The 27,618-nt window shown below is 36.1% G+C and overlaps 2 protein-coding genes across 3 annotated transcripts; one reads left to right on the plus strand and one right to left on the minus strand.

Annotated features, from left to right (window-relative positions):
• The first annotated feature begins 10,141 nt into the window (after nucleotides 1-10,141).
• Nucleotides 10,142-18,751, plus strand: LOC107797756 (heat shock protein 90-5, chloroplastic). The gene is made up of 19 exons (XM_016620680.2): nucleotides 10,142-10,590; nucleotides 11,095-11,168; nucleotides 11,504-11,629; nucleotides 11,705-11,798; nucleotides 11,890-11,973; nucleotides 12,068-12,211; nucleotides 12,556-12,672; nucleotides 13,228-13,272; nucleotides 13,375-13,455; nucleotides 13,586-13,690; nucleotides 13,767-13,907; nucleotides 15,613-15,705; nucleotides 15,864-15,941; nucleotides 16,020-16,274; nucleotides 16,945-17,047; nucleotides 17,231-17,405; nucleotides 17,499-17,604; nucleotides 18,119-18,208; nucleotides 18,375-18,751. Exons 1-19 carry the CDS (start codon nucleotides 10,324-10,326, stop codon nucleotides 18,555-18,557), a joined length of 2,361 nt encoding a protein of 786 aa, XP_016476166.1. The 5' UTR covers nucleotides 10,142-10,323; the 3' UTR covers nucleotides 18,558-18,751.
• A 1,560-nt stretch (nucleotides 18,752-20,311) lies between these two features.
• LOC107797757 (transcription factor bHLH49) lies at nucleotides 20,312-24,443 on the minus strand. 2 transcript variants are annotated; one of them, XM_016620681.2, is made up of 9 exons: nucleotides 24,185-24,443; nucleotides 22,559-23,645; nucleotides 22,201-22,425; nucleotides 22,056-22,121; nucleotides 21,910-21,978; nucleotides 21,526-21,597; nucleotides 21,220-21,426; nucleotides 20,910-20,994; nucleotides 20,312-20,820 (listed from the first exon to the last, which is right to left on the minus strand). In XM_016620681.2, the coding sequence occupies exons 2-9, from the start codon at nucleotides 23,423-23,425 to the stop codon at nucleotides 20,783-20,785; spliced, it is 1,629 nt and encodes a 542-aa protein (XP_016476167.2). In that variant the 5' UTR covers nucleotides 23,426-23,645; nucleotides 24,185-24,443; the 3' UTR covers nucleotides 20,312-20,782. The 2 variants fall into 2 exon arrangements, with proteins under 2 accessions (XP_016476167.2, XP_075093189.1); XM_075237088.1 differs by lacking the exon at nucleotides 20,312-20,820 and having other exon boundaries at nucleotides 20,920-21,149; nucleotides 24,185-24,407.
• Nucleotides 24,444-27,618: the final 3,175 nt, after the last annotated feature.

Genomic DNA, 27,618 nt, shown 5'->3' on the forward strand with positions numbered 1-27,618 from the left:
TGGTGTTTCTGGCAAGAGCTTGGTGTTTTCCGGCGCTTAAAGAGGCGGAGGAAGCGAGTGATTGAAGAACGATGAAGATGAGAAAGGATTGAAGAAAGGGTAAAGTTCTTTGCTTAGAGAAACCGCCTCATATTTATAGAGGGGCAGCGACGGTTCGGTAGCATTAGTGGTCGTCCAACACTGGCATGCATTCAATGTTTTTGGGGAAGTGGGCCGATGGGACGTTTCGGTCACTTCCAAAGCTAGCATCACGAGGATGACATCATCGCTAGGGGCTTCGAGAATCCAAATCGTTTCATATTATTTCATTTTAAGAAATGTGGGGACTATCGGTATACAGTCAAAATCAAGGAGCTCGATTTTGAAGTCTTAAAATTAGGCTATGAATCCGAGTCCGGGCAACTCGAACTAGGGGTCGAACCCGACTAAGGAACGCACACCTCGAGGAAGTAGATCGAAGGCCTAGCACAACCGATATCGAGGGTAGTACAATCTTGAGGTCACTCAAGAAAGAGCGAGAATTTCACAAAGACACATGAGTCAGGGTATAGATTAAAGGATATGATTTGTATGAAACGGTACAAGTCCGTACTAGGTTATTGTACACCTGTACCAATAGAATTCTTTACTACAATTAGGAATGTACTATATTGGGGTTTTCTCCTCCTATATGAAGGGACCCCAATCGTTTTGTAAGCATCATCTCACATTATTCACTACAATATAATATTCTACTCTGCTTTTCTTGCTTAACATGCTCAACAACTGTTCTCTAGCTTTATTGGTTTTACTTTATTATTCATACTTCATCGCTCTTAGCTGACCTCGAGGCTACCAATAAAGTTGAGCTCGAGGTCCTCATTATTATCAACACTGGTTTGATTCATCAATTCTTCTTATTTAAACTTAATATTACTTGTATATTCACTAGTATAAGAATAAATCACATATCTTTAAAATCACAAATTACATTTAATTGGTACCCCTATTTTTCGGGGTAAACATATATGTATATATATATGTATATGGGATATGAGAAAATGTTACAGCGTTATATACGCACCACCACTTGATCAGCTGGTATACGTTGATGATTTGCCCATAGTGGCCGAGATGATATATGGGATGCCCTTAGAGGCTTGATGATGTTATGTACGTATAGACTTATGCATTACATGACATTTATATGCATATGCATGGTTTTATAAATATTTCATGATTTACAGAGTTATCCAGACTTACATGTTGAGTCTTTTACTTAATGTTTCTTCCATATCCTTAATTAAATGTTGACTTACTGTTATGTTTCAGTTCCGCCTTACATACTTGGTACATTATTCATATTGACGTCCTTTTGTTGGGGACACTTCATTCATGCCTGCAGGTATAGACAATTAGTTTGACGAGCCCTCATAGTAGACGAGGTTAGCATTCGATGAAGGATCGGTAAGACTCCACCTCATTCAGAGTGCAGCCGTGTCTATAAGTCATCGTATCAGAGTTTTGCTACAGACTTATGGGTATGCCGGTACCCTATCCCATTTTATGTCAAATAATCTTAGAGGCTTTATAGACACAAGTTTATTATGTACAGTATGTCAGAGGCCTTGACGGCCCATATGTATTCATATTTTATGAACGATGGTTCACTGATATAACATTTGCCCACTTACAATTATACATTACGAGTTGTGGCCATGTTGGCCCATGATAATTACAAAAGGAATGAATGAGTTACCGAGTGGTTCGTTCAGGCCAGTGCAGCACCGGGTACTAGCCACGCCTCCCAAGGTTGGGACGTGACAAAGTGGTATTAGAGCAGGTCGTGTCCTAGGGAGTCTACAAAGTCGTGCCTAGTAGAGTCTTACGTATGAGTGTGTTGCGCGCCACATTTATAATTGAGAGGCTGTAGCGCATTTAGGAAATGTTACCCTTCTTTTGTTTCCAGATCGTGCCATAGAGCTCAGTCGAAAGAAGTCAGTATAGAGTTGTCGCGAGATTTTGTATGCACCAGGGGTGCAGGTATCATAGCAAGTGATTTAAGGCGTAATTTCCACCTATGTTGAAGGGAGATTGTGAAAAAAACAGAAGATACGATGCGAGATTGAAAAATAAGTAAGGTAAAGGTTAAGAATACGAGATACTCGAGTACAAAAGGTTGTGAATAGTCGAGACTTCAGATATAATTTGGGTCTTAGATTATTTACAAAGGAGACACTAGTAAAATTTTTGTAAATCTCTAAGAGTTAACATTCGAGGATGGATGTTCTAAAGGGGGAAGGATGTTACACCCCGTAAGTTTAACATCCTTAATACCATTAGATATTATGTTAGTGTGGTATTTCTTTTTAAGTGAAGTATTTTAGTAAAAGTTTTATAACTATAATTTTGGATAGTTACCATTATTACTATTTTCGGATATGGTAAATTATACTAATAATATAAGAAAGTTTATGAGATTTTCTTTATTGTAAATATATGATTATTTTTTTCATAAGAAAATAAGGTTATCTTTTTACCATTCTAAGAATTAAGCGTACGAAAATTTGTACTCTTTATATGAGATTAGGAAAATTAAAAGTTGAGAAAATATGTGCATTTTTTTACATGAATATTTTAATAAAATAATAGTGTATGTATTGATTTTATATGGTATTACATGATCATGATAGTAAGTTATATAAAATATATTAAAAGTGAATAGTATTTTAAGTAATTTAAGATAATTATTAATTACGTGAGTAATTGATTAATTATCGGATAACAGTTCATTACCTATTTAATTAATAAGTTAGGGGATAAGATTAACCCCACAAGGAAATTACGTGGCCGCAATTCTACACCTAGGAAACAGAGAATTCTCTCCATGCAAAGAGCATGACTCATCAGTTATAAAAGATGAAAAGTCCACGTTTCATCTGCATATGGCTGCCAAGCTTTTTACGTGTGATGACCAGCTGTTAGTGATCACACTTTGTACAAGATCAATTCAAACTCAAGGAGGCATCATCATTAAGGCTCAATGTTTCCAGTGAAATATAAGCAAATTGTTGGAGCCAAACAACAAATTGAAAAATTGGATGCATATATACTACCGTTTCACATAACTCGATGATCTAGGATTTCTTATCTGTAAATGTTATCAATTCCTGGTTAGTGTGGAGTATCGTGTTTCCAGCAGTAAGCAACGTTTTCAAGGAAAAAGAAAAACACATAAAGTACAAGTAAACAACAATGGTGCAAGTGTTAGTTTTTGTACTTTCTTTTCGTTGGCTCAGGTATATTAAGGTTATTCATTCTTTCTTTTGACATGATTTATACGACACAAATGAAACGAGCAAATGCACAATTTTCATAAAGACTCTATTCCTAGAAATATTATAGATGCTTATTTCCCATGTGTTATATTATTCTATTATATGTTCATGAGTCTCAGAAAAATACGTATTTGATAAAGTTTATCCGAAAGGTATATTGAGTTTTATGGCATTCCGAGAAAATCTTATTAACGTATTTCTTATGCATTTCATGCATTTATATATGTACATTGACCCATGACCAGATGGCGTTATATACGCGTATACTATATGTATATGGGATATGGAAAAAGGTTACGGCGTTATATACGCACCACCACCTGATCAGCTGGCATATGTTGATGATTTTGCCCACAATGGCCGAGATGATATGATGGGATGCCCTCAGAGGCCTGATGGTGTTATGTACGTACAGGCCTATGCATTACAAGGCATTTATACGCATATGCATGGTTTTATAAATATTTCATGATTTACAGAGTTATTCAGACTTATATGTTGAGTTCTTTACTCCATGTTTCTTCCATGTACTTAGTTAAATGTTGAATTACTGTTATGTTTTAGTTCCGCCTTAAATATTTGGTACATTATTCGTACAGACGTCCTTTTGTTGGGGACGCTGCATTCATGCCTGCAGGTATAGAACGGACTGAGCACATAATCTTGGTGTAACCCCATTACAACCGAAAAATGGTCAGAGTCGCCTCCAACTGTCCTAACCCGAGTCTTAGCCCTATCATACATATCCTTAATCGCCATAATGTAGAGATCCGACACCCCTTTTGCCTCCAAGCATCTCCAGAGAACTTCTCTAGGAACCTTGTCATACATTTTCTCTAGGTCAATAAATACCATGTGCAGATCCTTCTTCCTCTCTCTGTACAGTTCCACCAGCCTCCTAATAAGATGTATAGCTTTTGTAGTATAACGACCCTGCATGAACTCAAACTGATTGTCGGATATAGACACTGTCATCCTAACCCTCGCTTCAACCACCCTCTCCCACACTTTCATGGTATGACTCAGTAATTTTAATACGATTATTTATAATCACCCAAATATATATAATATTTTTTAGAGTTAAATTTCTTTATGTACATATTTTAGTTTCATTAAAAAGTGTATATTTTAGTAAAAGATCTAATTTAGATATTTGATAAGAATACAAATATACAATACAACATCAAAGTACTCCATCTGCCTTATAAATTTCCATGTTAATTTTATTTAAACAAAACTTAATTCAAAGTAAGCATAGATGCTTTCAAGGCCATTCAGTTTCATTCTCTTAATTGAATCTAATGCTATGATTATTAGTGGCTAGGAAATCCCATGTTTTGAAAAGTTGGAAAGAGAAAAGACAAATAACAAAGTAACGGAGCTACTGGGCTATTAATGATTTTTACGGGAGAAATTTAAAATAACCAGATTTACAAGTGGTCATTCAAAAATAGTCACAGTTTCAAAAGTAATCAAACTTTAGCCATTTTTCATATAAAAATAAATTTGACGAAAATACTGTTCAAAATCAGGAAAATACTCCAGCATAATATATTGGAGTTCCAGCATAAGTATACTGGAACTCCAGCATATTATGATGGAGTTCCAGCATAAGTATACTGGAACTCCAGCATAATATACTGGAGTTCCAGTATAATATACTGGTCCAGTATAATATGCTAGAAATTCATACACAGATGCTCCAACCTCTAGTATATTAGGTTGGAACTTTCCGCGTGTTGGAGTTCCAGCATAATATGCTAGAAGTTCATACACAGGTGCACCGATCTCTAGTATATTATGCTGGACCAGTCCCTGTTGCAGCAAAATAGTGGTTATTTTTCAATGACTTTACAAATGCTGGCTATTTTTGAATGATCGGTTCGAAAACTGGCTAACCCGTGCTATTTTAACGATTTTCACAGTAGCCAAGAGCCTGTGTGAATGATTTTGGATCCCAGAAAAAGTAAATGACGTAATCAAGAGGGTAATAGCCCATTTGGCCAAGCTGCAAAAATCAGCTTATTTTTGAGAAGTGCATTTTTTCAAAAGTGCTTTTCTCAAAAGTACTTTTGGTGAGAAGTAGTTTGTGTTTGTCTAATTAGTTTGAAAAGTACTTCTGAGCAGTAATTAGTATTTGGCCAAGCATTAAAAAAACTACTTCTAGGTGTATTTTTCTCAAAAGTGCTTCTCAAAAAAGTGCTTTTGGAAAGAAACTACTTTTTTCTACTTCTCCAAAACTGCTTCTGCTTCTCCTCAAAAGCACTTTTTTTCCTTCCAAAAGATTGGCCAAACACCTCAATTTTTGGCCAAAAGCACCACTTTTGGCCAAACAGGCTATAAGATTGCCCATTAGAGATATAAGCTGTCAAGGCAGCTACAGAAACTGCCTTTATCAGCCAATGAAAATTATTCAATATTATTATTTACAAAATCACCCTTCTGACCCGTTTGGAACCGGATGCTGCTCTTTTTCTTAACTGGATGCACCTCTCATTCCCGTTTATTAATAGTGGGAATATTATGTTGGACCGGTTCCTGTTGTAGCAAAATAGTGTCTATTTTTCAATAACTTTACAAACGCTGGCTATTTTTGAATGACCGGTCCAAAAACTGGCTAGTTCGTGCTATTTTAATGATTTTCACAGCAGCCAATAGCCCGCGTGAATGATTTTGGATGCCAGTAATGTAACGACCCGGCGGTCGTTTCATGAGTTACCGCTCCGTTTCCCCCATTTCCGCTTCTTATTGTCTTGTTCAACTATATTATGTGATATAGGATTAGTTGGTTCGGATTCGGAGAGGTTTTGGAAAGGAATGAGACACTTAGTCTCTTTTGAGTAAGCTTAGGTTGGAAAAGTTAGTCAGATGTTGACTTATGTGAAAAAGGGTTCGAATGTGAATTCCGATGATTCGGATAGCTTGAGAGGTGATTTGGGATTTAAGAGCGTGATCGGAATGTGTTTTGGAGGTCCGGAGTAGATTTAGGCTTGAATTGGCAAAATTGGAATTTTGGCGTTTTCCGGTTGATAGGTGAGATTTTGGTATAAGGGTCGGAATGGAATTATGGAAGTTGGAGTGGTTCGTTGTGTCATATGTGACGTGTATGCAAAATTTCAGGTCATTCGGACGAGGTTTGATAGACTTTTTGATCGAAAGCGAAATTTGGAAGTTTTTGGAATTCTTAGGCTTGAATCCGATGTCAATTTGTGTTTTGATGTTGTTTTGAGCGTTCCGAAGGTTGGAACAAGTTTGAATGAGGTTATAAGATATGTTGGCATGTTTGGTTGAGGTCTCGAGGGCCTCAGGTGAGTTTCGGGTGGTTGAACGGATCAAGTTCAAGTTGTAAAAGTTGCAGAAAATCTGCTGCTGGTGTGTAGACAATTGGTCTTCGCGTTCGCGAGTGGGATCTTGCGTTCGCGAAGGGTTACGGTGTGAAGCAGGAAGTTTAGCCTTCGCGTTCGCGATGGGGGTCCCACGTTCACAAAGTATTGGGGTCAATGTTCATCGCGTTCGCGATGGGTTTTACCACGTTCGCATAGAGTAAAGGTGAGCAGCTGGGTCCAGGTCCAATTGTGCTTCGCGTTCGCGATAGGTTGAGGAGCTAAAGCTTCGCATTCACGTTAGGGGTGTCGCGTTCGCAGTGAAGGATTAAGTGGTCAACAGAATTTTGTGCTTCGCGAACGTGAAGCGTTGACCACGTTCGCGAAGAAGGGATTTCAATTGCTGGGCAGAATGTTTAAAAGACCACTTCCGCGATTTTGAGTCTAAATTTCACCATTGTTGAGCAATTCAAGAGCTTTTTGAGAAGGATTGAAGAGGGAATCAAAGGGAAACACTTGGAGGTAAGATTTATGGACTCAATACTCGATCATATTGTGATTTCTACCTAATTAAACATGAAATTTGTGGAATCTAAAGCCTAAAATTGGAGAGTTAGGGCTTGAAATTTGAGACTTTGATTTGAGGGGTCATTTGTGGTCGGATTTTGATGCATTTGATATGTATGAACTCGTGAGAGTGTAAGGATTCTAGTTTTGTGATTTTTGTCGGAATCCGAGACGTGGACTCAGGGGTCGGGTTTGGCCAATTTCGGATTTTTTGATGTAAATTGATTATTTTCGAGTGGGCTTTGTTCCCTTAACATATTTTGATGGTATAAATATGTTTTTGGATAGATTTGGAGCATCCGGAGGCCGAGTCGAGAGGCAAAGGCATTGCGGGCTAGAGTTTGGACCAGATAGAGGTAAGTAATGATTGTAAATGTTGTCCTGAGGGTATGAGACCCTAGATTTCACAGGTTGTGCTACTTCGAGGTGACGCACATGCTAGATGACGAGCGTGGGGTCGTGCACCGTTGGAGATTGTGACTTAGTCTGTCCCGTATGACTGTTAAACTGCGTATTTGATTGAAAACTGTTTGCTATCATTGTGTTTTGGAAAGTATTATCATGTTTTGGGCTGAATGCCATATTTGAGCCTCGTGCCAACTGTTTTGGACCCCTAGGGGGATTTTTACTACTATTCCTCACTGTTTTGACTTTATGTTTGTACTCAGTCATGTTGTATTCTACTTTTTTCATAACTCAACCATATTTACTCCGTTTTGACATTTTTAAATGATATTTTGAGCTGAGCATCATGTTTTACTGTTGCCCGAGTGGCTTGAGAGATTTTTGACAGAGTGAGGCCGAGGGTCTGTGTTGTGAGGATATTATGGGATCGGGCTACGCGCCGCAACAGTGTTGTACTGATTCATGATTATGAGGCCGATGACCTGATTTGTTACGCCACGAGATGACTTGATATAGCGCTTGGGCTGTAGGAGCCCCTCCGGAGTCTGCACACCCCTAGTGAGCATGGGTTCCCAGTATGAGATGTGATATTACCCGAGGGGCTGTTGTTGTTTCATGTTATTGCCCGATGGGCTGATACGACTGATTGTAAAGTAGCCCGAGGTGCTGGTTCTGTTGGTATTTTACCCGAGGGGCAGTTATGGTACTTGTTTTGCCCGAGGGGCTGATTTATGTTACTACCTTTTTTCCTTACTGTCAGTCATCACTCGTTTGAACTACTGAAAGATGTTTTAAAAAGGTTTTTACTGAACTGAGATGTTTTACGAGTTTTTAATGTTTTACTGCACTGTTCTAGATTTATACTATTTTGTTGTAGCATTATGCTGTGTTTTACGTGTTTTCTTACTGCTCAGCTGTCTTTACTTTTATTACTTACTGAGTTGGCGTACTCACATTACTCCATGCACCCTGTGTGCAGATCCATGAGTCTCGGGTCACGCTAGCGAGTGCTGATTTGCCTTCCAGCAGGCTTGTTCGGAGTTGACTAGGTAGTTGCTCGGCGTTCGAAGCCCAGTGCTTCTCCTTCCTATCTTTATTTCACTTTGTACTAGTTTTGTATCAGACTATATTGTCTTTTCATACTCTTAGACGAATTTTAGATGCTCATGACTGGTGACACCCCGATGTCGGGTTGTGTTTGTTTCCGCACTGTTCTATTCTACTCTTTATTTTGGGATTTTTAGTTTATTATGATTTTAACTGATTTATTATAACTGTTTAGTTGGTTCGGGGGTTTGTGTCGGCTGACCTAATTTCACGATATACGCCATCACGATAGGGTCTGTTTTAGGATCGTGACAAGAAAAAGTAAATGACGTAATCAAAAGGGTAAGATTGCCCATTAGAGATATAAGTTGTCAGGCAGCTACAGAAACTGCCTTTATCAGCCAATGGAAATTATTTACTATTATTATATTTACAAAATCACACTTCTGACCCGTTTGGAGCCGGATGCTGCTCTATTTCTTAATCGGATGCACCTCTCATTCCCGTTTATTAATAATAGGAATATTATGACGGATTGGTCTCTATTGCAGGAAAATATAATTATTTTTTAATAATTTTACAAATATTAATTATTTTTGAATGACCGATCCAAAAAATAACTAGCTCGTGCTATTTTAACGATTTTCACCGTAGCCAAGAGCCCACGTGAATGATTTTGGATGCCAGAAAAAGTAAATGCCGTAATCAAAAGGGTAAGATTGCCCATTAGAGATATAAGCTGTCAAGGCAGCTACAGCCTTTATCAGCCAATGGAAATTATTCAATATTATTATATTTACAAAATCACCCTTCTGACCCGTTTGGAATCGGATGCTGCTCTTTTTTCATAACTGGATGCACCTCTCATTACCGTTTATTAATAGTAGAAATATTATGCTGGATCGGTCCCTGTTACAGTAAAATAGTAACCATTTTTTAATAATTTTATAAACGCTGACTATTTTTAAATGATCGATTTGAAAACTGGCTAACCCGTGCTATTTTAACAATTTTCACGGTAGCCAAGAACCCGCGTGAATGATTTTGGATGCCAGAAAAAGTAAATGACATAATCAAAAGAGTAAGATTGCCCATTAGAGATATAAGCTGTCTAAGGCAGCTACAGAAAGCGCCTTTATCAGCCAATGAAATTATTCAATATTATTACTATATTTAATATTGGTGTTACTTTAGTTAAATTGAGAGGTCATGGCCTCACTTTGCCTTTAGTTAAGCAAATCATCAGCTCATACTATTTTGATTACAATGGTGAGAACTTCAATATAACCGCGATCTTGAGAAGAATTATTAGACGCAAAGATTGCTTTAATTTTCAAGTTAGTGTACATTATAACATGGTAAATAAAGATTAAAGAGGGGAAAAAAAAAGAATTCAAAATAATATGAGCTATGAGGATATTTTGATTGCTGAAGTGGCAACATCCTCCCCTTACAATTCCCAAACAAAACCCCCTTCTCATTAAAGTATTTCCCTTTTTAGAACCCTCCACTTCTTCCCTTAAACCCTTCCTTGGGTTTTAAAACACTACTCCCCATTTCTTCACTCTTCCCAACCAACCCTTTATCTCTTTTACAAAGAACACACCAAAAACACCTATTCAAACATAAAAATTCGTTGTGGGTTTTTCTCAAAAGTTAAGCCAATGGCACCAGTACTAAGCAGGAGTTTGACCTCTGCTTCTATGTCTTCACTCCCCTACACGGCATCGTTTTCATTGAGGAGTGGTAGTGCCAATAGGTTTTGCTTCAAAAGTGTTTTCTTGCCAAAGAATAGATTTTGTGAATATGGGTTAAAGACAAAGCTGGAGAAGAAAGACAACAGAGTAGTGGTAAGGTGTGAGGCAGCAACTGCTGTAGCTGAAAAGGAAGCTCCTGAGAGCTCTGGAGAGACTCATGAGTACCAGGCTGAGGTGGGTTTTTGACTTTCATTATGAACTTTAGTTTGAATATTTCAGTTTTTACCTGTATTGGGCCTTTGAATAAGGAATTGGAAGTTGGAATTTTGGATGTTGCTTTTTAGGGAATGAGGATATGGTACTCTAGATAACGTTTTTTGTAAACACATGAAAGATTTAATCTTTGTTCAATTGTGTGATCTTTTGAACGCCTAGTAGAACTAATTTGTGATAGCCTTGTTTTCTATTTTTGTGTATCATTTGAAAGATTTAGTCTTTTGTCAGTTGTGAGGAGTTCTTGAATGTCCCTAGTAGAACTAATTTTATAGCGTTATTTTCTGTTTTTGTGGTATCATATGAAATATTTAATCTTTTGTTATTGTTAGTTGTGGGAGTTACTGAACGCCTAGTATAACTAATGTGATAGCCTTGTTTTTATTTAATTGGCAAATCTTTGAATTTCATATCTTTATGCTTCTCTTTTTGTGGGGCTGAAAGTTGGAATGTTGATTATTGCAGGTTAGTCGTCTAATGGACTTGATAGTTCACAGTCTCTACAGTCATAAGGAGGTTTTCCTCCGAGAGCTTGTAAGGTAAGGCCATCTCTTGTTTACTACTATGTTGTTTCTTGGTTACAATATTTTATTGGCTTATTGCTATTTGTTAAACAATTACTGATCTTCACTTTGCTGTCGAGATTTATAAGGTGTGTGTTGAGTTCCATCTGTGAATTTTGGAAAGCTTTGTGGCAGTGCTGTAACTTTGATCACCATTACTAGATGGCCCTGAGGGCTTATTTCTTTGTCATTCATAGAATTATGTTTTCGGTGCACTATCTGAAGTCCCTTAGGATTCTAATAAGTGACTTCAGGAATTTTCTTTTCAAACTATTTGAGGTTTATTTCTGACTTGGCTCCTTATTTGGCAGTAATGCAAGTGATGCTCTTGATAAGTTGAGGTTTCTGAGTTTGACTGAACCTTCTTTACTTGGGGATGCTGGTGAGCTGGAGATTCGCATCAAATGTGACCCAGACAATGGAACTATTACCATTACGTATGTTTGTTAAGATGCTAGCCACATAATGCTTTTCTAATAAACGGAACTTAAAAAGTTAACTTGTCTATGCAGGGATACTGGTATTGGAATGACCAAGGAGGAGCTTATAGAATGCCTCGGGACTATTGCCCAAAGTGGCACTTCAAAATTCTTGAAGGCTCTGAAGGTACTGAGGAGTATCTCCATGATGTTGGATCGACTTTTCAAGGTCTAAGACTTAGCATTATCTCTAACAGTTGTACCAATCCTATCTGTAGGAAAACAAGGACCTTGGAGCTGACAATGGATTGATTGGTCAATTTGGTGTTGGTTTCTATTCTGCATTTCTGGTTGCTCAAAAGGTGCAATTCTTCTTACACATGGTTTTTGTTTACCTACTAGTTTCCAGGAAATATAAATTACGATTGTGCTAATTGTTTTTATTTCTACATTTAGGTGGTGGTGTCAACAAAGAGCCCAAGGTCAGATAAACAATATGTTTGGGAGTCTGAGGCTGATAGTAGCTCATATGTTATTAGAGAGGAAACTAATCCTGAAAACCTCCTATCCCGAGGAACAGAAATTACACTTTATTTAAGGGTAAGTGGGTACTTCTGCTTCTTTTTCGTGGCTTTGTTCACTGCCAAGTCCCAGGGGTTGGCATATGCTGTCTTTACTGTTTTAATCTATTTGTTGTATCTTCTCCGAATGATGTTGACCATGTGTACCTATCGTGATGAAGTAAAGGTAAAGAAAATCTTGGAGTTGGTAAATTCTCTGCGTGATAAGGGGTGCAGAATACTAATAATAAGACACTGCTCTAATAATAATCAATATATAATTGATTTTCTTAGCTGTTTATCAGTTGTGTTGGTAAACTATCATTGAACGTTTTTGTTCCTTATGTTGGATTGCATTCTTATAGGGTAATCTTTTTCTTGTAGGATGACGACAAATATGAGTTTTCAGAACAAAAGAGGATTCAAGATTTGGTGAAGAATTACTCGCAGTTTGTTTCTTTCCCCATCTATACATGGCAGGAGAAGTCAAGAACCATTGAGGTGAGGTGCTTTGATAGATATAAAAACTGGTTTAACCTCCTCCTCCGACATTTGCTGATGTCTTGGAGGAAGAATTAGTGTGTTGTTTCAGCTAGGGTGTTGGCGTCTATTCTTTATTCCTTCTTCCTAATATGTTTTCCATAGTTCTCGTTATTTAAATTCGTCTCTCTTTAGCCTTAACAAACACACCTGTCTATGACTACACTAAAACCTAAGTTACCTTTCACTTCTTCTTTCATCTCCTCTTTTCTCTTGGGAGGGGGTGGGGTGGGTAGGCTCAAATAAATTTTAGCACCCCTGGATGACCCTTGTGATTGTGCATGAGATTTCTGTAGTGGAAGAAACAGGATTCGAAGTGTTAATTAAGACTTAAATTAAGTATAATTTTCATCAATTGGAGATAGCACGATGCGTTGCTTGTAAAAGATTGTTGTACTTTCTGGGATTATTTTGTTTGAGTGTGGGATTTTCTGTTTTAATTATGTCTTAGTGCTTTATCTTATTTTGTTACTTAACTTGGTAGCTTTTCGTTGATTATTGGTGCTGTTTCGACAGGTAGAAGAAGAGGAAGAACCAAAGGAGGGAGAAGAAAAAGAAGAGGTGATGACTTCATATATGTGATTACTGTGTTTTGTCTTTCCTTCTTTTGGAAGCTTACTAAGGCCTTTGAGATTCATGTTTCCTTTCTCTTCATAAAAACAGGGAGAAAAGAAAAAGACAAAGAAGACCAAAACTGAGAAGTACTGGGATTGGGAGTTGACAAATGAGACAAAACCAATATGGGTATGTTACTACTTAGCTTACATGTGAAAGTTACTATTATGAGCTCAACTTTGTACTCCTATCAGCAAACAAGGCACATGTTTATGCCTAGTGTGCATCTGCGTGATATAAAGTGCTTGTAAAATTGTAGATGCGGAATCCAAAGGAAGTTGAGAAAGAACAATACCAGGAATTCTACAAGAAAACTTTCAACGAGTTCTTGGATCCACTTACCTATACTCATTTCACTACAGAGGTAACACTCTCGTATTAGAAAAGACTAAATACATTTGTTATTTTGAGGTTTTTAACGCTGAGAATGATATGTGCAGGGTGAGGTGGAGTTTAGAAGTGTTCTGTATATACCTGGAATGGCTCCTCTTAACAATGAAGATGTTACAAATCCCAAGACAAAAAATATTCGTTTGTATGTGAAGCGTGTATTCATTTCTGATGATTTTGATGGGGAATTGGTAAGTTGAATTTCTAGCTCTATCTCAACTTCTGATATAGGATATAGATGAAGAAGAAAATTAAGAAATATTTTTTTGATAGGTAATAGCAAATATTCGTTTCACTTGTACCAAGCTGGTCATATTATGTAAAGAAAAAAGATTCCATCTTCCTTTTTAAACGTGCAGTGAAATGCACAAAAGCATTTACATCACAGTCAAAAGAAAGGTAACACCAAGATTTTAACATCTGTAAGCATCTGCTTTTAAAACAAAAAATGGCTGTATTTCTATCTTCAGAACACCTATAGTTTCTCTCCCCCCAGACGGCCCAAAAAATGCAAGCAGGGATTATCTTCCAAACAACTTTACACTTCTTTCCTTTATTTTTTGTGCTTGCCAGCTTTCCAATGCTTCATTAATCAGTTCTCGGCATTACCTGCTGCGCCCCTAATACATTAAGGAACATATTCCAAACTTCCTTAACAAACTCAGTGTAGTAATAAGTGTGCTGGTAATTCTCTGTTGCTGCAGCATAAAAAACACCTATTAGGCAGACTTACAAGTTTACACCCATTCTTGTAAATTTCCAGTGTCAAACATGCCTTATTAGTTGTTACCCACTGAAAGAAACTTGCTCTTGACGGTGCCTTTGATTTTCATATCATACTCCATGGCCCATGTACCACTATTCATCTCTCTTTACAAAGGAGTTTGTAGCATGACTTAATGGAAAAAAATACCCTTTTTGTCTGCTCTCCACTACAGAGTCTCCTTTGTCCAACAGTATGCTCAGCCACTCCATGATGTTTTATAGCTGAGCAGCTCCTTCCACTTCTCAGTCAAATAGGTTTCTTGTGAATTTCAAATCTCAAGCTGCTCCACATTCTGCTGTGTGCAATAGTCGCATTCGGGTGTAACACCAATGTTAACAGATCAGGGAATTTCATGCACAATGGTTCATCTCCAGTCCAATTGTCTGGCCACATCCTTGTTCCCTCCCATCACCCACTGTAACGCAGATCGACTGTTGGAACTCTTTCCAATTCTTTCTGATGCTTCCACAAGGCTATTTCATACTACACGGGTACACTTTTGTGTATGAGGTTGAAAATTGAAGATTATGTTTCCCTGTTTGGTTTCGTAACACACGTGTTATCTTTCCTGATTTGAAGTATTATCACTTTGCTGACCTGCAATATTGTGGAGAATAATCAATGGTGACATTGAACTATTGATTTGAGTGATTTCTTATACTAAGCTTCTGGTGTCATTCACCCTTTAGTTTTGCAACTGGATGCAGTTAATTTAATGGAGTATATTAGAGTTGTGATAACAAATGGGAAGAACTAGCAAGAGATCTCGTAACACTGAAATGGAATTCGTAGTATAGTATCAAGATAGGACTGCTAAAAATTGCTGAAATATTGTTATTAAGATCTGTTCGAAAGGTCTACAAACCACTCACTGTGTATCTTCTTTTCTCTTTTTCCAATAACCAAAAAATCTGGTGTTTTCAGCTTCAAGTCTGTTAAAAATGGGTATCCCTGTATCCTTATTTGCTTAAATACCAGATTTGGTTCTCCAGCAGGATTTGAACTTGTGACGTGCTCCTAATTGTATTTATTTATTCTTTGCTAAAGGCTTCTTTATGTGCCGTTGACTGTCTGTTGGCGAGCAATGTTCATCTTTTCTGGCAATTCATCCTTATTTTCATGCACCGCAGTTTCCAAGGTACCTAAGCTTTGTCAAAGGATTGGTGGACTCTAATGACCTTCCTCTCAATGTTTCAAGGGAAATCCTTCAGGAAAGCCGAATTGTAAGGGCAAACCTTTTTGTTTTTTTGTGAATTAATGACAGTTGCTATTTTTATAAACTTCATTTTCCTGTTTAATGATCTGCAATGATGTCAGTGATGATTAAAAGTTCAAAGCTTATACATTCTTGAGCTTAATGTGTTTGGCTGATTTCATCCAGGTTAGGATAATGAAAAAGAGACTAGTACGAAAAACATTTGACATGATTCAGGATCTTTCTGAAAGTGAGAACAAAGAGGTATGAACTAATCAAAGCATTCTTTCCTTTAGTATTTTGCCTGGAAGAGTTTAAGAGCGGGACTATTTTGATATCCAGGATTACAAAAAATTCTGGGAGAATTTTGGTAAATTTTTGAAGTTGGGATGTATCGAAGACACCGGAAACCACAAGCGCATTACCCCATTGTTGAGATTTTTCTCTTCCAAGAGTGAAGAAGAGTTGATAAGCTTCGATGATTATGTTGAGAACATGGGTGAGAACCAGAAGGCCATTTATTACTTGGCAACAGATAGCTTGCAGAGTGCCAAGACTGCTCCTTTCTTGGAGAAATTGGTTCAGAAAGGGATAGAGGTATGTAGTTCTTGAATACAGTGCTATCAAAATATATATGTAAATGGATTATGAATGTAGCTCGAGCTAAGTTAGTGCTCGATGATTGTGTTTCTTTTAACATTCAGTAGAGTGCATTGACGTTCAACCATTAAAAAAGGGAGCTACGAATATCATGTACTTATCTCATAAAAAGTGTAAGCAATCAAGTCTGTTGGTCGAAAATAATACTGAAGTGTCAACTTCGTGGATGTCTTAGACCATTTATACGTCTTTCTCCGTTCACCTTCTCTCTAAAGTTTGGGTGAAGAATGTCATTCTTCTACCAAGTTTTCTTGCTCCTTCAATCGCAATGAGATTGGAACCTTGCTTTGTTGGTTCCATTAATAAAGTTTTCTTCCCATAATACAGCATTATACGTTGTTTGCATCTCAGGAACAGTTTATAGTCTTGGCAACATATATTTTCTTGAAAAGAGAAAATTTTTGGCCCTTTTGTGATCTCATACTTGATACCAAATAAAACACAATTTCAACTTTCATCAAAATGAGTTTGCCAAGGCAAGGAGATATCTCATGTTCTAGGGTTTGTCGGGTCTCAGAGGATCAGCTTCTGTGGCTTAAATCTCCACTTAATCACCTTATGTTTGTCCATTGATCAAAACGTTTGCACATGTTTTGCGGGGATACAGGTGTTGTACCTCGTTGAACCTATTGATGAGGTGGCCATCCAAAATCTACAAACTTACAAGGAAAAGAAGTTTGTTGACATAAGCAAGGAGGATTTGGAGCTTGGTAAGTACCATTGTTCATTCATTGACTGGGCTCCAGCATGTGAGTTGTTATGTTTTTCTTCATGTACTTGAAACTCAATCAAAGAGTAGAAGGGGAAGAGGAGAAAGAGGGAAGGGGAGGGTCAATGAATTTGACCCTTCTCCAAATTAATTTTGATATTACAATCTTTGACATTAATTTCAGGTGATGAGGATGAGGTGAAAGAACGAGAAACCAAGCAAGAGTTTAATCTTTTATGTGACTGGATAAAGCAACAGCTGGGAGAAAAGGTCGCAAAAGTACAAGTTTCAAATCGGTTGAGCTCATCACCATGCGTGCTTGTATCTGGAAAGTTTGGTTGGTCTGCCAACATGGAAAGGTCTGTTGGTTATGGTTTTTAATCTTCCTTTTTTCGTTTTGTTTGTTAGTTTCGCTAGATCGAGTTGAAGTTCTATCTTTTTCTATTAAATAGGTTGATGAAAGCTCAAACCCTAGGAGACACTTCAGCCATGGAGTTTATGAGAGGGAGAAGAATATTGGAGGTTAATCCTGATCATCCAATCATCAAAGACCTCAATGTAAGTTTTAGCACATGATTTATTCAAGTTCCTCATTTGAACTGTGAAATGATCTAAATTAGTGTTCTAAATTTTCAAGAATCATATAAAGATATTTGAAACATTTATAGCATAGAAAGCAAGACGTGGGTGTTAGAAAAACTATCAGATGTTAAACGAAAAAAATAAGAGACAATTGAGGCTTGTCAGGAAGGCAGTCTAATAATTTGAACTTCAGGAACATAAGCACCATTGTTCTCATAAAAAAACTGGAATAGTGTAGTGAAGTTGCATTTTATTGGCTGTTTATCAACTTATAAGATGTTAATAATAATAGAAGTTTACTCTATAAATATGTGCAGCAGATGGATGATATGCTAAATCAGTTACATGTATTACTGCTAAGTTTTGCTTTGCAGAAACTTACAAACACATAGGGTGTGAGGACTGAGGACCACTTGTCAATATTAAAGTTGATATTAGAACTTGTCTCATTTCTTTATTTGACATTGTCACTGAGAGTGCACTTTTGCAGGCTGCATGCAAGAACGCGCCTGATAGTTCTGATGCCAAGCGGGCTGTGGAACTGTTGTATGATACAGCATTGATCTCTAGTGGATTTACTGTAAGTACTATGAAAACCTTGCAAATATTACATTTCTTTCAATAATAATTATTCCTACATGAATCCTAACATGCCATTTCACTCCATTTAAGCTCATCTTAGATCAGTATTATACGTGATTGTTTATTGCTAATACACAAATTTAATGTGGCACTCATTTGTACAGCCTGACAGTCCAGCTGAATTAGGTAACAAGATATATGATATGATGTCAATGGCTCTTGGAGGAAGATGGGGCAGATATGAGGAAGGGGATATAGAGTCATCAGAACAGTTAAAGGAGTGTGCAGAGGCCCCAGTTGTTGAGCCATCAGAAGTAAGAACTGAGAGTAATGAGCTTTGGGAGTGATTCTGAAGCATCTTGTTTTGGCATTCTTTCTGTCCTAATGTCATCAATAATTGTCAGAAGAGAGAATTTTTTTATGTTCCTTGGAGGGAAGGAGGCAGAGGGGTTGCATGCGAGAAATTTTTGTTAAAGGAATTTTGGATGAACAATTAATTAAAATTTTTTGTCAGTCAAGTAATTGTTTTATTGTTTTTCTATGTATGCTTGTGTTTTTTTTGTTTCTCACCCGGTGTCCCGCATTTTTTGTTTGGGACGTTGATTAATCTGGATTTGTGCCGTGTCGGGCTCATTAAAGGAGCAATCGCCTCCTTACTAGTTTTTTTTTTTGCTCTTGTCGACCTCTGATTAAGGATAGATGAATCCTATGTATCTAACCACAACCTTGGATGGTTATGTATGCATTTGTAGGTTGCTTCTTCCAGTCTCAAACTGGGTGGTTAAGAAATTAGTCCAATGTTTATCTACATCCATGATTATATTTCCCCCCACTTGACATCTATGAACAACAATGAATCCCACGTTCCTAGTAAAATAAATAATATATTTAGTAGAATTTGGTACTTCCAGAATTCTTACTACTTTATAATGTCAATTAAACAAAACCGTGGATTAAACCAGGCAAATTTAAGTTGAATACAAATAAATGTTAGTAACAAAAAACATCAATAGAAAAAAAACATTTTTCTACCATCAAATAAAGAAAATATGGAATCCAATTCAAGAAGAAAAAAACCTCAAGTCAAGGAGAAAAGTTTCAACACTATAACTAGAACTGGCATAATGGTGCATCAGTTTCAACTATTAGCCTTGTGTAAACATGGAATTTCATCCTTTCTTTTATTAGTATCCTTTTCCCATTCTTTCTCAACATAATGAAATCAGCAAGAAGGTGTTACACATAAATGCAAACAAAATCGAATTAAAATAATTTTATTTCACACCCCCATCTGGCATATGGATAAACACTAAAATAAAGTAGCCACCTTTTTATCACCTTGGAATTTCATAAATCTTGGGACATAGCTTTCTCCAAATTTCTTTTGCATCTCTTTGCTGATTTTCTTATCTGTGTGACAGTCTAATGTATATCCCTTTGGATCCCTTTCAGAAAGTGTGACTATTAGAATAACATATTTAGTAGAATTCTTGCTGAAAACAATAAAAAGAATGTAATTTTTTTAATTCCTCAAATTATAAATGAATCCTCATTTCAGACAGAATATTGGAAGATTTTCATGCTTTTTCCTTTTCCCTTTGTCCCACCAACTACCAAGACAATTTATTTTATTTCCTGGAAACTTGTAAGATTATCAGACATCTGGTACAGAGAATCTTATCAACTCAGTTATTTATAAATACCATGACCCCATTCACTGACTGATGTGATAATGTAGGTAAGATGTACAGATATCATTATGGCATCTTTCTAGCAAATAATTTGCTGTACAATGACAGAAAATAAAACAATAAAGGGACTGGGAAAGAGCTTTTAGTCAAGGGCTAATCTTTTTTTTTTTTTTTTAAGAAGTGGAAACATCCTTGTTCAGAAATGCAGGGTAAGACCGCATGCAATAGACCCTTGTGATTCGGCCCTTACTCGGATCCCGCGCTTAGCGGGAGCTTAGTCCACCGGACTTCTCTTTTTAACCATCTAGTATCTGATATTCACTTGGCCTGACTAATCTGGATTCGCACCGGAATCCAAGGTTAATCAATTTTCAGGAACTACATAAATATTTATGTAGAGAAGGACAATCTTGGAATCAAAAGAATGAAACTTCATTTTCTATCATCGAAAGCACACAATTTTCAGGTTTCCTCCAATACATTTGAGAAACATAACCATTTCATCTCAAAGATCCAAGATTAAAACTAAATATGAATGATTGACTAATCTCCTTTGCACTTATTATCCCGAACGCCTAAATTCTTGAACCCTCATTTGCTCTTGTTGAAGGAAGAATTTCGATCATGTGTATAAATCTTCGGTCCTTGGAGCCAATAATATAGTGCTTATATAGATTGACCCATAAAAAGAAACTTTTAGTGGACTTGCTGTACAACTGAACTCAGAACTCCGCCAGGGGGGAGGCACACCTTGAATATGAGGAGCTCTCAATGTGAAAACTTCCCAAATGTTCAACTTTTCGAGCCCCAAAAACAAAATAATCTATGCACCTTAGTCCCCAAAGAAACAGAAAGTGTATCCAATTGATGTTCAAAACATTTCAAGGTTCTGCTTTCATTTGGCCAGGAGGCAGAGAACCTACAAATACAGCGAGTTTTGGTGATTCTTAGAGTAGCTAATGCTAATTTAGAAGAAGAGAATCATGCAGGATCATAGAAAACACTTACTTAAATCCTGGCTATTGAGGGGCGCGCTTGAGTTGAATTCCATCTCTACAACATTATGTAGCTGGTCATCCCAAATATTAGGTACCTAAGACAATATGAATTACAAGGCAAATGCTTAAAACATAAAGCAAAATTACTTTTGTTCACGACTCATTATGACGAGTAACAACAACAACAACAATCCAGTGTAATCCCACAAGTGAGGTCTGGGGGTAGGATGTACACAGCCTTATCCCTATCCTGGAAGGGCAGAGAAAATATGATCAATACAACTTAAAACCTGGAACGCGTAGCGCTAGTCAAATTCTACCTGAGATGAAGTATCCTTATAGCCACCACTCATAGAGGCGTAATGGGAATTGATGGATCTACGAAATGAATCAGTACAATTTCCCACACCAGGAAAACCTGACTGAAGCAGACCGGATTGCAATGCATGCAAAGAAGTATAAGGCATGGTCATATTATCAGGTGGAAAAACAAGTGAGGATGAAGGCCCTGCTTGCGACTGGAGGATCTGCAATAAAATGCAAATGTACATCCCAGCATTAGCAGCTGGGACTTATGCACCGTGTTCTGCTTTATGTAATGTTCAGAAAAGTTTAATAGTTCTTACATCTTTTGCAAGGAGCCCATCAAGATTAAAATCTAGCTGTGGGTTTACTGTTGCAAGCTTCATCGAGAGGAACTGTGAGAACAATAAGAGCCATTCGTAAATACATAGGAGCCATGAACTTTTTCATGGCAAAATTACTTAGCATGAGATTAGCAAATAGTAAAAATTGTTCAGATATTAAATGTGCAGAGGAAAATACGTGTCAATGTTATATGGTAATAAAACACTTAATAAAACAACCAGGAAAGGCCAAAGAAGGGGAGGGAATAGTTCACATCCAACAGCAGAATATGAAGCAACCAAATTATTCCTTGAATTTTGAAGGGAAGAACAGATATATTTTGAGAAAATGTGCAGAAGATAATCACTTAATGGATTCCATACCTCAACCTGTCTTTGCAGAGATTGTACATAATTAATGATTTCATCCAACATTACAGCTTTACCAGTGACCTGAAAAATCAAACCCCAGGTAACATACATAGAAAATGCAATATTAAATATTAGTAACAGTGTAACAATAAACAAACCTTGTTGCAACCAGGTACAAGATCCTGAAGATACTTCATTCGTTCACTGATTTTCTCTCGCCTTACCTGCAACCGGAACCACCTCACTTATCTTCAAGAACAAGTATATATCCCAAGAATTAAAGCTTCTACTATGAAGTCTTACTCTTTCTGCAAGACTATGGCTATTCGTTGCCTGGCCTCGTCGAGCTCGAATGTGTATGTATTCTTCTTTAGGTGGATCTGAAGCTTGAGACCTCTCTTTACTGTTTTTTTCACCGGGTTTGCTGGCAGTTGAATTCAAGTTTGGTCCCCCCTGAATTTCAGTTTGATCTTGTGCATGTTCAGCTGGCGGTTGTTGCGCTCCCTTCATTTGATCAGGTTGAGCATCCTGCCAAAAATGACAAGAACACTCAGCAAAGAATCATTTTGCAAAATTGCATAAACCAAGTGTTTCAGAGAAAATGTGGACTATTTGGAGCTATAGTAATTAAGACAGAACATACTTATTAACAATGACCTACCTGATCATTTCTTTTCCTTTTCTTTGAGCCAAGGCCCTTTGAGGAAGACTCCTCCCTAGCGCCTTCCATTTCCTCTTGACGGCCACTACATTCAGCTTCATCAGACTCATTTCCGGACAATCCAACTGCTTCTTTTCCTTCACCCTGAGACTTACCAAAGTTTTCATTCTTTTTCGCATTCTTGAGAGGGCTTTCTTTATTGGTCTCATGCTCTCTATGTAAAGCAACATCCTTGGAACTTTCAACCGCATTTCTCATATGCTGCTTCTGAGGGTTTATAGCAGAGGGTGAGTTTAATCCGTTGCTTGCAAAAACATCTTCTGACCTGCACGTTGGCGCAAGTCCCCTATAACAAGGCTTCACAGACTCAGGGATGCTAAAAGGGTTCATCATATCACTGAAGTTTCCTCCACTGAAGCACGAAAACCTTGCAGCTCTCTCAATGAAGCCTGAATCAGCTGGAAGCTGAGCTAAGCTTTGAGGAAGCATTCCAATATTAGGCGGTACAAACACGCCCCCTTTCAGCATTGCATTCGGTGGATTCCAACTCATACCAACTGTTCTATCAACACCACCTCTTGCACGGCCTGAGCCAATTTCTGCAATTCCGTGTGGATTTGTAGTGCTAGGATTAATTTGAACATTATTACCGTAGAAACTTAAGTTTGGGGAATTAGTAGGTCGATCCCAAATAGTGGGATAAAATGAATCTACTGTAGGATCACTTTTAGGGATCATTCCAATGGATGCATTTGTCAAGTTGGTGTCACTTAATTGCCACTCTAATGACATATTTGGTAACTGAAAATTCCCAGCATCCTCGTTCACCTTTAGTTGCTCAGTATCATTCTTGCTACTCATATCCATTATTTGGAATTGAATCAAATTTACACAAGCTAAAAAGAAAATCCAGGAAACAACCTATAACATACAAATCAAACAATTGGCCACTTCTAAAAGTTCCTCGTCGAGATGAGAGAGTTTGGCTCAGCTAGTGAAATGCCTCCCCACTTCCAATTGATAAGTCAGGAGTTTGAGTCACATTAGAGTTAATGAGGAAACACTGCTTACCCTTGAGGTAGGATGGCTACAGAAAGAAGAAAGAGAAAAAGCATTAAACATCCACACAAATAGTGAGATTGAAGGAACAAGATTCTGCATTTGTGCATAAAGACTGAACAATAATTCCCAAAATTTCTAGTTCAACAAATGCAAATAAAATAAAGAAAGCAATTACGCCTGAAAATTAAGGAAAATTCCTCCAAGAAGCTTAGCTAAAAGCAGAACAGAGAAACCAATCAAGCTAGCTCCCTCCAAAACAATAGGAAAAGAGGTAACTAACAACATCCCAATTCAATACACATATATAAGGGAGAAAACAAAGCTCAAAGCTTTAATTTGCTTCAAAATTACAAAGAGAAGTGCCAACCAATGTCCAAGAAAACACAATTCAAGTTAACTGAAGACCAGAGACATTAATTTCAGCATCATAAATACTCATTTATTAAAAACATAGCAGGAAAAACAGTATTAGTCAGAGTAAAACAGACACAACTTCCTAAGCTCAGCTCTGAAACTGAGAAAGACAAGACCAAAAGTAGGAAGGAAGGAAGGAAGAAAAGATACCTTCTTTCAGATTGTGTGCTACTCAGTAACACAGTAACTGTACAATGCTCTTTTTTTCTTGAATTTAGGGTGATGTTACAAACTGCAATGTACAGTCACTGTAGGAAGATTTTAAGAGAAACAAACAACCAGAAAACAATAAAGATAGAGAGAGAAGTATCACTATATTAGAAAGTTAGCAGGGTCAGAGAGAGAGAGAGAGAGAGAGAGAAAGAGAGGGAGAAGTTAAAGAAGAAAGGTTCTCTGCATTTATACCCACGCCTGCATCAAACCCCTACTGTTACTATAAAATAATTGAACAAAACACAAAATCTATTTTAAGAAAATGAAATACTACTACTGTAGAATTATCTAAATATTTTTTTGTGTCCACTATTTTTTTTCATGCATGTGGAGTATTATTTCAAAGGATTTGTTTGTAGGATATTCTTGGAATTAGTTTTAATTCACTCACCTCCATCTGAGAAATAGATATCAAAAAGATATACTTGTCCTTCTAAATATTTGAAAGTTATTACCACCTACAGTTTGTGAGTAATAAGTATTATTGCATCCTTAACAGTGGCGAAGTCAGAAATTTCTTCAAGAGTATTCAAACTTGAAAGAAGTGAAAAAATTCGCCGACAAAGAATGTTCAATATATGATATATACCTTTAAAACATACTCCCTCCGGTCCAAAATAAGTGATTTTTCAGCTTTTTTCTTGTGGTCCAAAATAAGTAATTTTTCCAGATTTCAAGAATGAATTAATTATTTTTTTCCTACATTGTCTTTAGAGTAATTAATGTTGGAGTATGTGTTAGGAGTGTTTATGTGAAGAGATAGTAAAAGTTAATATGGTCAGTTTCATTGCTAATTAATGTTAAAAGGTGAATTTCTTAATATGTGTGAAAACAATCAAAAAATTACTTATTTTGGACCGGAGGGAGTAATATTTTACCTATATATATAATATAATTTTCCAACGAAGGGTAGTCAACTGACATATCGTTTCGCCCCTGATCCCCTAATTTTCCGTTCAAATTATGATTATGAAATCGGCTTTGAGGTTACTTTATCCATCAAAGCAGAACTTTTCGATGAAAATTAAAATTAGCCGATCCCAAAGTTAATACCTAACATCGGGTGTAAAACCAAAAAAAAATATTTTTTTATCTCTGAGCTAGTTTTATTAATTCAGAAGTTGTTCTTTATCACAATTAAGTGTGAATGTGTGATGAAGAAAAATAATAAGTTGAAAAGATGGGAGAAAATTTGTACTTTGTTAATTGTTATGTACATGGTATAACTTAGTTTTCAGAAACAAAGTGTGGTAATAGGTGGAAATTCAAAATAATGGCCCAAAACCTTCGTTACATAAATCTATTCTGTCCCTCCTATAATATAGAAGGAGTCTTTAAGTCAAAGTAATGCAAATCGAATCAAAAGTTTGATAATGTCAAGAACTTTTAAAAAGCTTAATATCGTACGGATTAAATTATTGTAGTTTCACTAGTAATATCATTCTTGAAAATCTTGTAAAAGCAATTCTCTTTTGCTCATTATTGAGATTTTACGACCCCTTTTCAAGCTTTAAAAAAAAAAAAAAGCACAACGCACTCTATATATTTTATTTTCAAAGACTATTTTCAGATATTTAATTGGGTAATAACTATTTTATATTAATAGGAGTCTATTGTAGATGATTGATATTGGAAAGGCGGTGTAGAGATATAATATCGTAAATTCACTGTCATGGCTTTCAAGCTTTTTGCAGGGTTAGCTAAACATCTTCAAGAAAAAGTAACAATTGTAGGGCTAGGATCTTTTTGTTATTACTTTTTATTCTCTAAAGTTGACTCATGTTTAAAAAAGATTTACTACTGCAGTCCGTTAGTAAGCTCAATAAGAAAAACTTTATTATGTGTAGTCACAATTAAATAATTCTCCATCCGTCCAGTTTATTTGATTCAAATTTTAATAGTCAAATAAATTTTTATCGCAATTTTTATACGATATTTAAATAGATTGAACTGTTAATTATTATAATTTATAATTTTTTTTAAATAAATTTTAAATACATAAATTTTATTTCAAAAAAGACAAAATTTGTATGCTAATTTGCGATTAAAAGGAAAAAAAATCATATAATTATAAAATGTAAATTACATAAATTGGGCAGAGGGAATACTCTGTGATTCCTATTATGTTTTCTTCCGAAAGCTTTTTACAATATGCTACACCGTTGATGGACTGTCCCTCGTGCTTTCTCTTAAGTATGTACTCTTCAGTAAAAGTATTTACTTGTCCACTATAGAATTTGCACAACTCTTAAAAAATAATAATAAATAAAATATATAATTTAACATTATACTCATATTAATTGATGCATATTTTTAATAAATTTGAGAAAATAATTTGAAATAAATAATTAATATTATGGGTATAACAAAAAAAAAAAAATTATCTTCTCATGATATACAAAAAGTGACAAGTAAAAATAAAAATTTATTTTTGAAATACTGGATAAATAAAAGTAAACTGAGGCAATAATTATTAGCTGGCCTTGGGACTTGAAATCACAGACCTAACCCTTAGAATAATGGAAATCTCTTTTCACACTTCTGCTTAGAAATTCTTAATAAATTCTATATTTAAGCTTCAAGATTATAATAATAATAAAACTAATAAAAAAGGTAGCGTCAGAGGAGAAAATGATTTGCATTGATTGGGTTGATTTTACTAGGTGTTAGGATCGAGTATTAAAATGGAGAGTTGGGGATTATACAAAAATATAAACAAATCATTTTTCGTATGTACTGAACTGTTAGATAAATGTAAATAGCATGGAGTAACATTATATACTCATATACAAGTACATATACAACAAACCACGAGCAAAACCCCGTGAGAGAATAGTCCAAGATTAAGAAATTCATCTTTTAACATTAATGAGCAATGAAATTGACCATATTAACCTTTACTATCTCACATAAACACTCCTAACACATACTCCAACACTATTTACTTCAAGTATAATATAGGAAAAAAATAATTAATTCATTTTTGAAATCTGGAAAAATCACTTATTTTGGACCACAAAAAAATACCAAAAAATTACTTATTTTGGACCGAAGAGAGTATCTTTTTTCCTATTTTTTGCACTTTCATCCTAAATTTAGTACAATCTCCATTTATTAAAATGATGATTATCCTCATAATTATTGTTATGAGTTTAAATAAGGAAAGAGGAGCAAATTTTTGGAATTGAATTAATGTTTTTCCTTTATTGTTACGAGTTTAAATAAGGAAAGAGGAGAAAATTTTGAAATTGAATTATATATTTTATTATATACATTAATTATGAATATTAAATAAGGAAGAGGAAGAGATTCACTTTAATTGGGTAAAATAAGCAGCTTAAATGACTTAAAGAAGAAAAGGTGTACAATAA

Source organism: Nicotiana tabacum, chromosome 18, assembly GCF_000715075.1.
Source record: "Nicotiana tabacum cultivar K326 chromosome 18, ASM71507v2, whole genome shotgun sequence".
NCBI classification, from domain to species: domain Eukaryota; kingdom Viridiplantae; phylum Streptophyta; class Magnoliopsida; order Solanales; family Solanaceae; genus Nicotiana; species Nicotiana tabacum.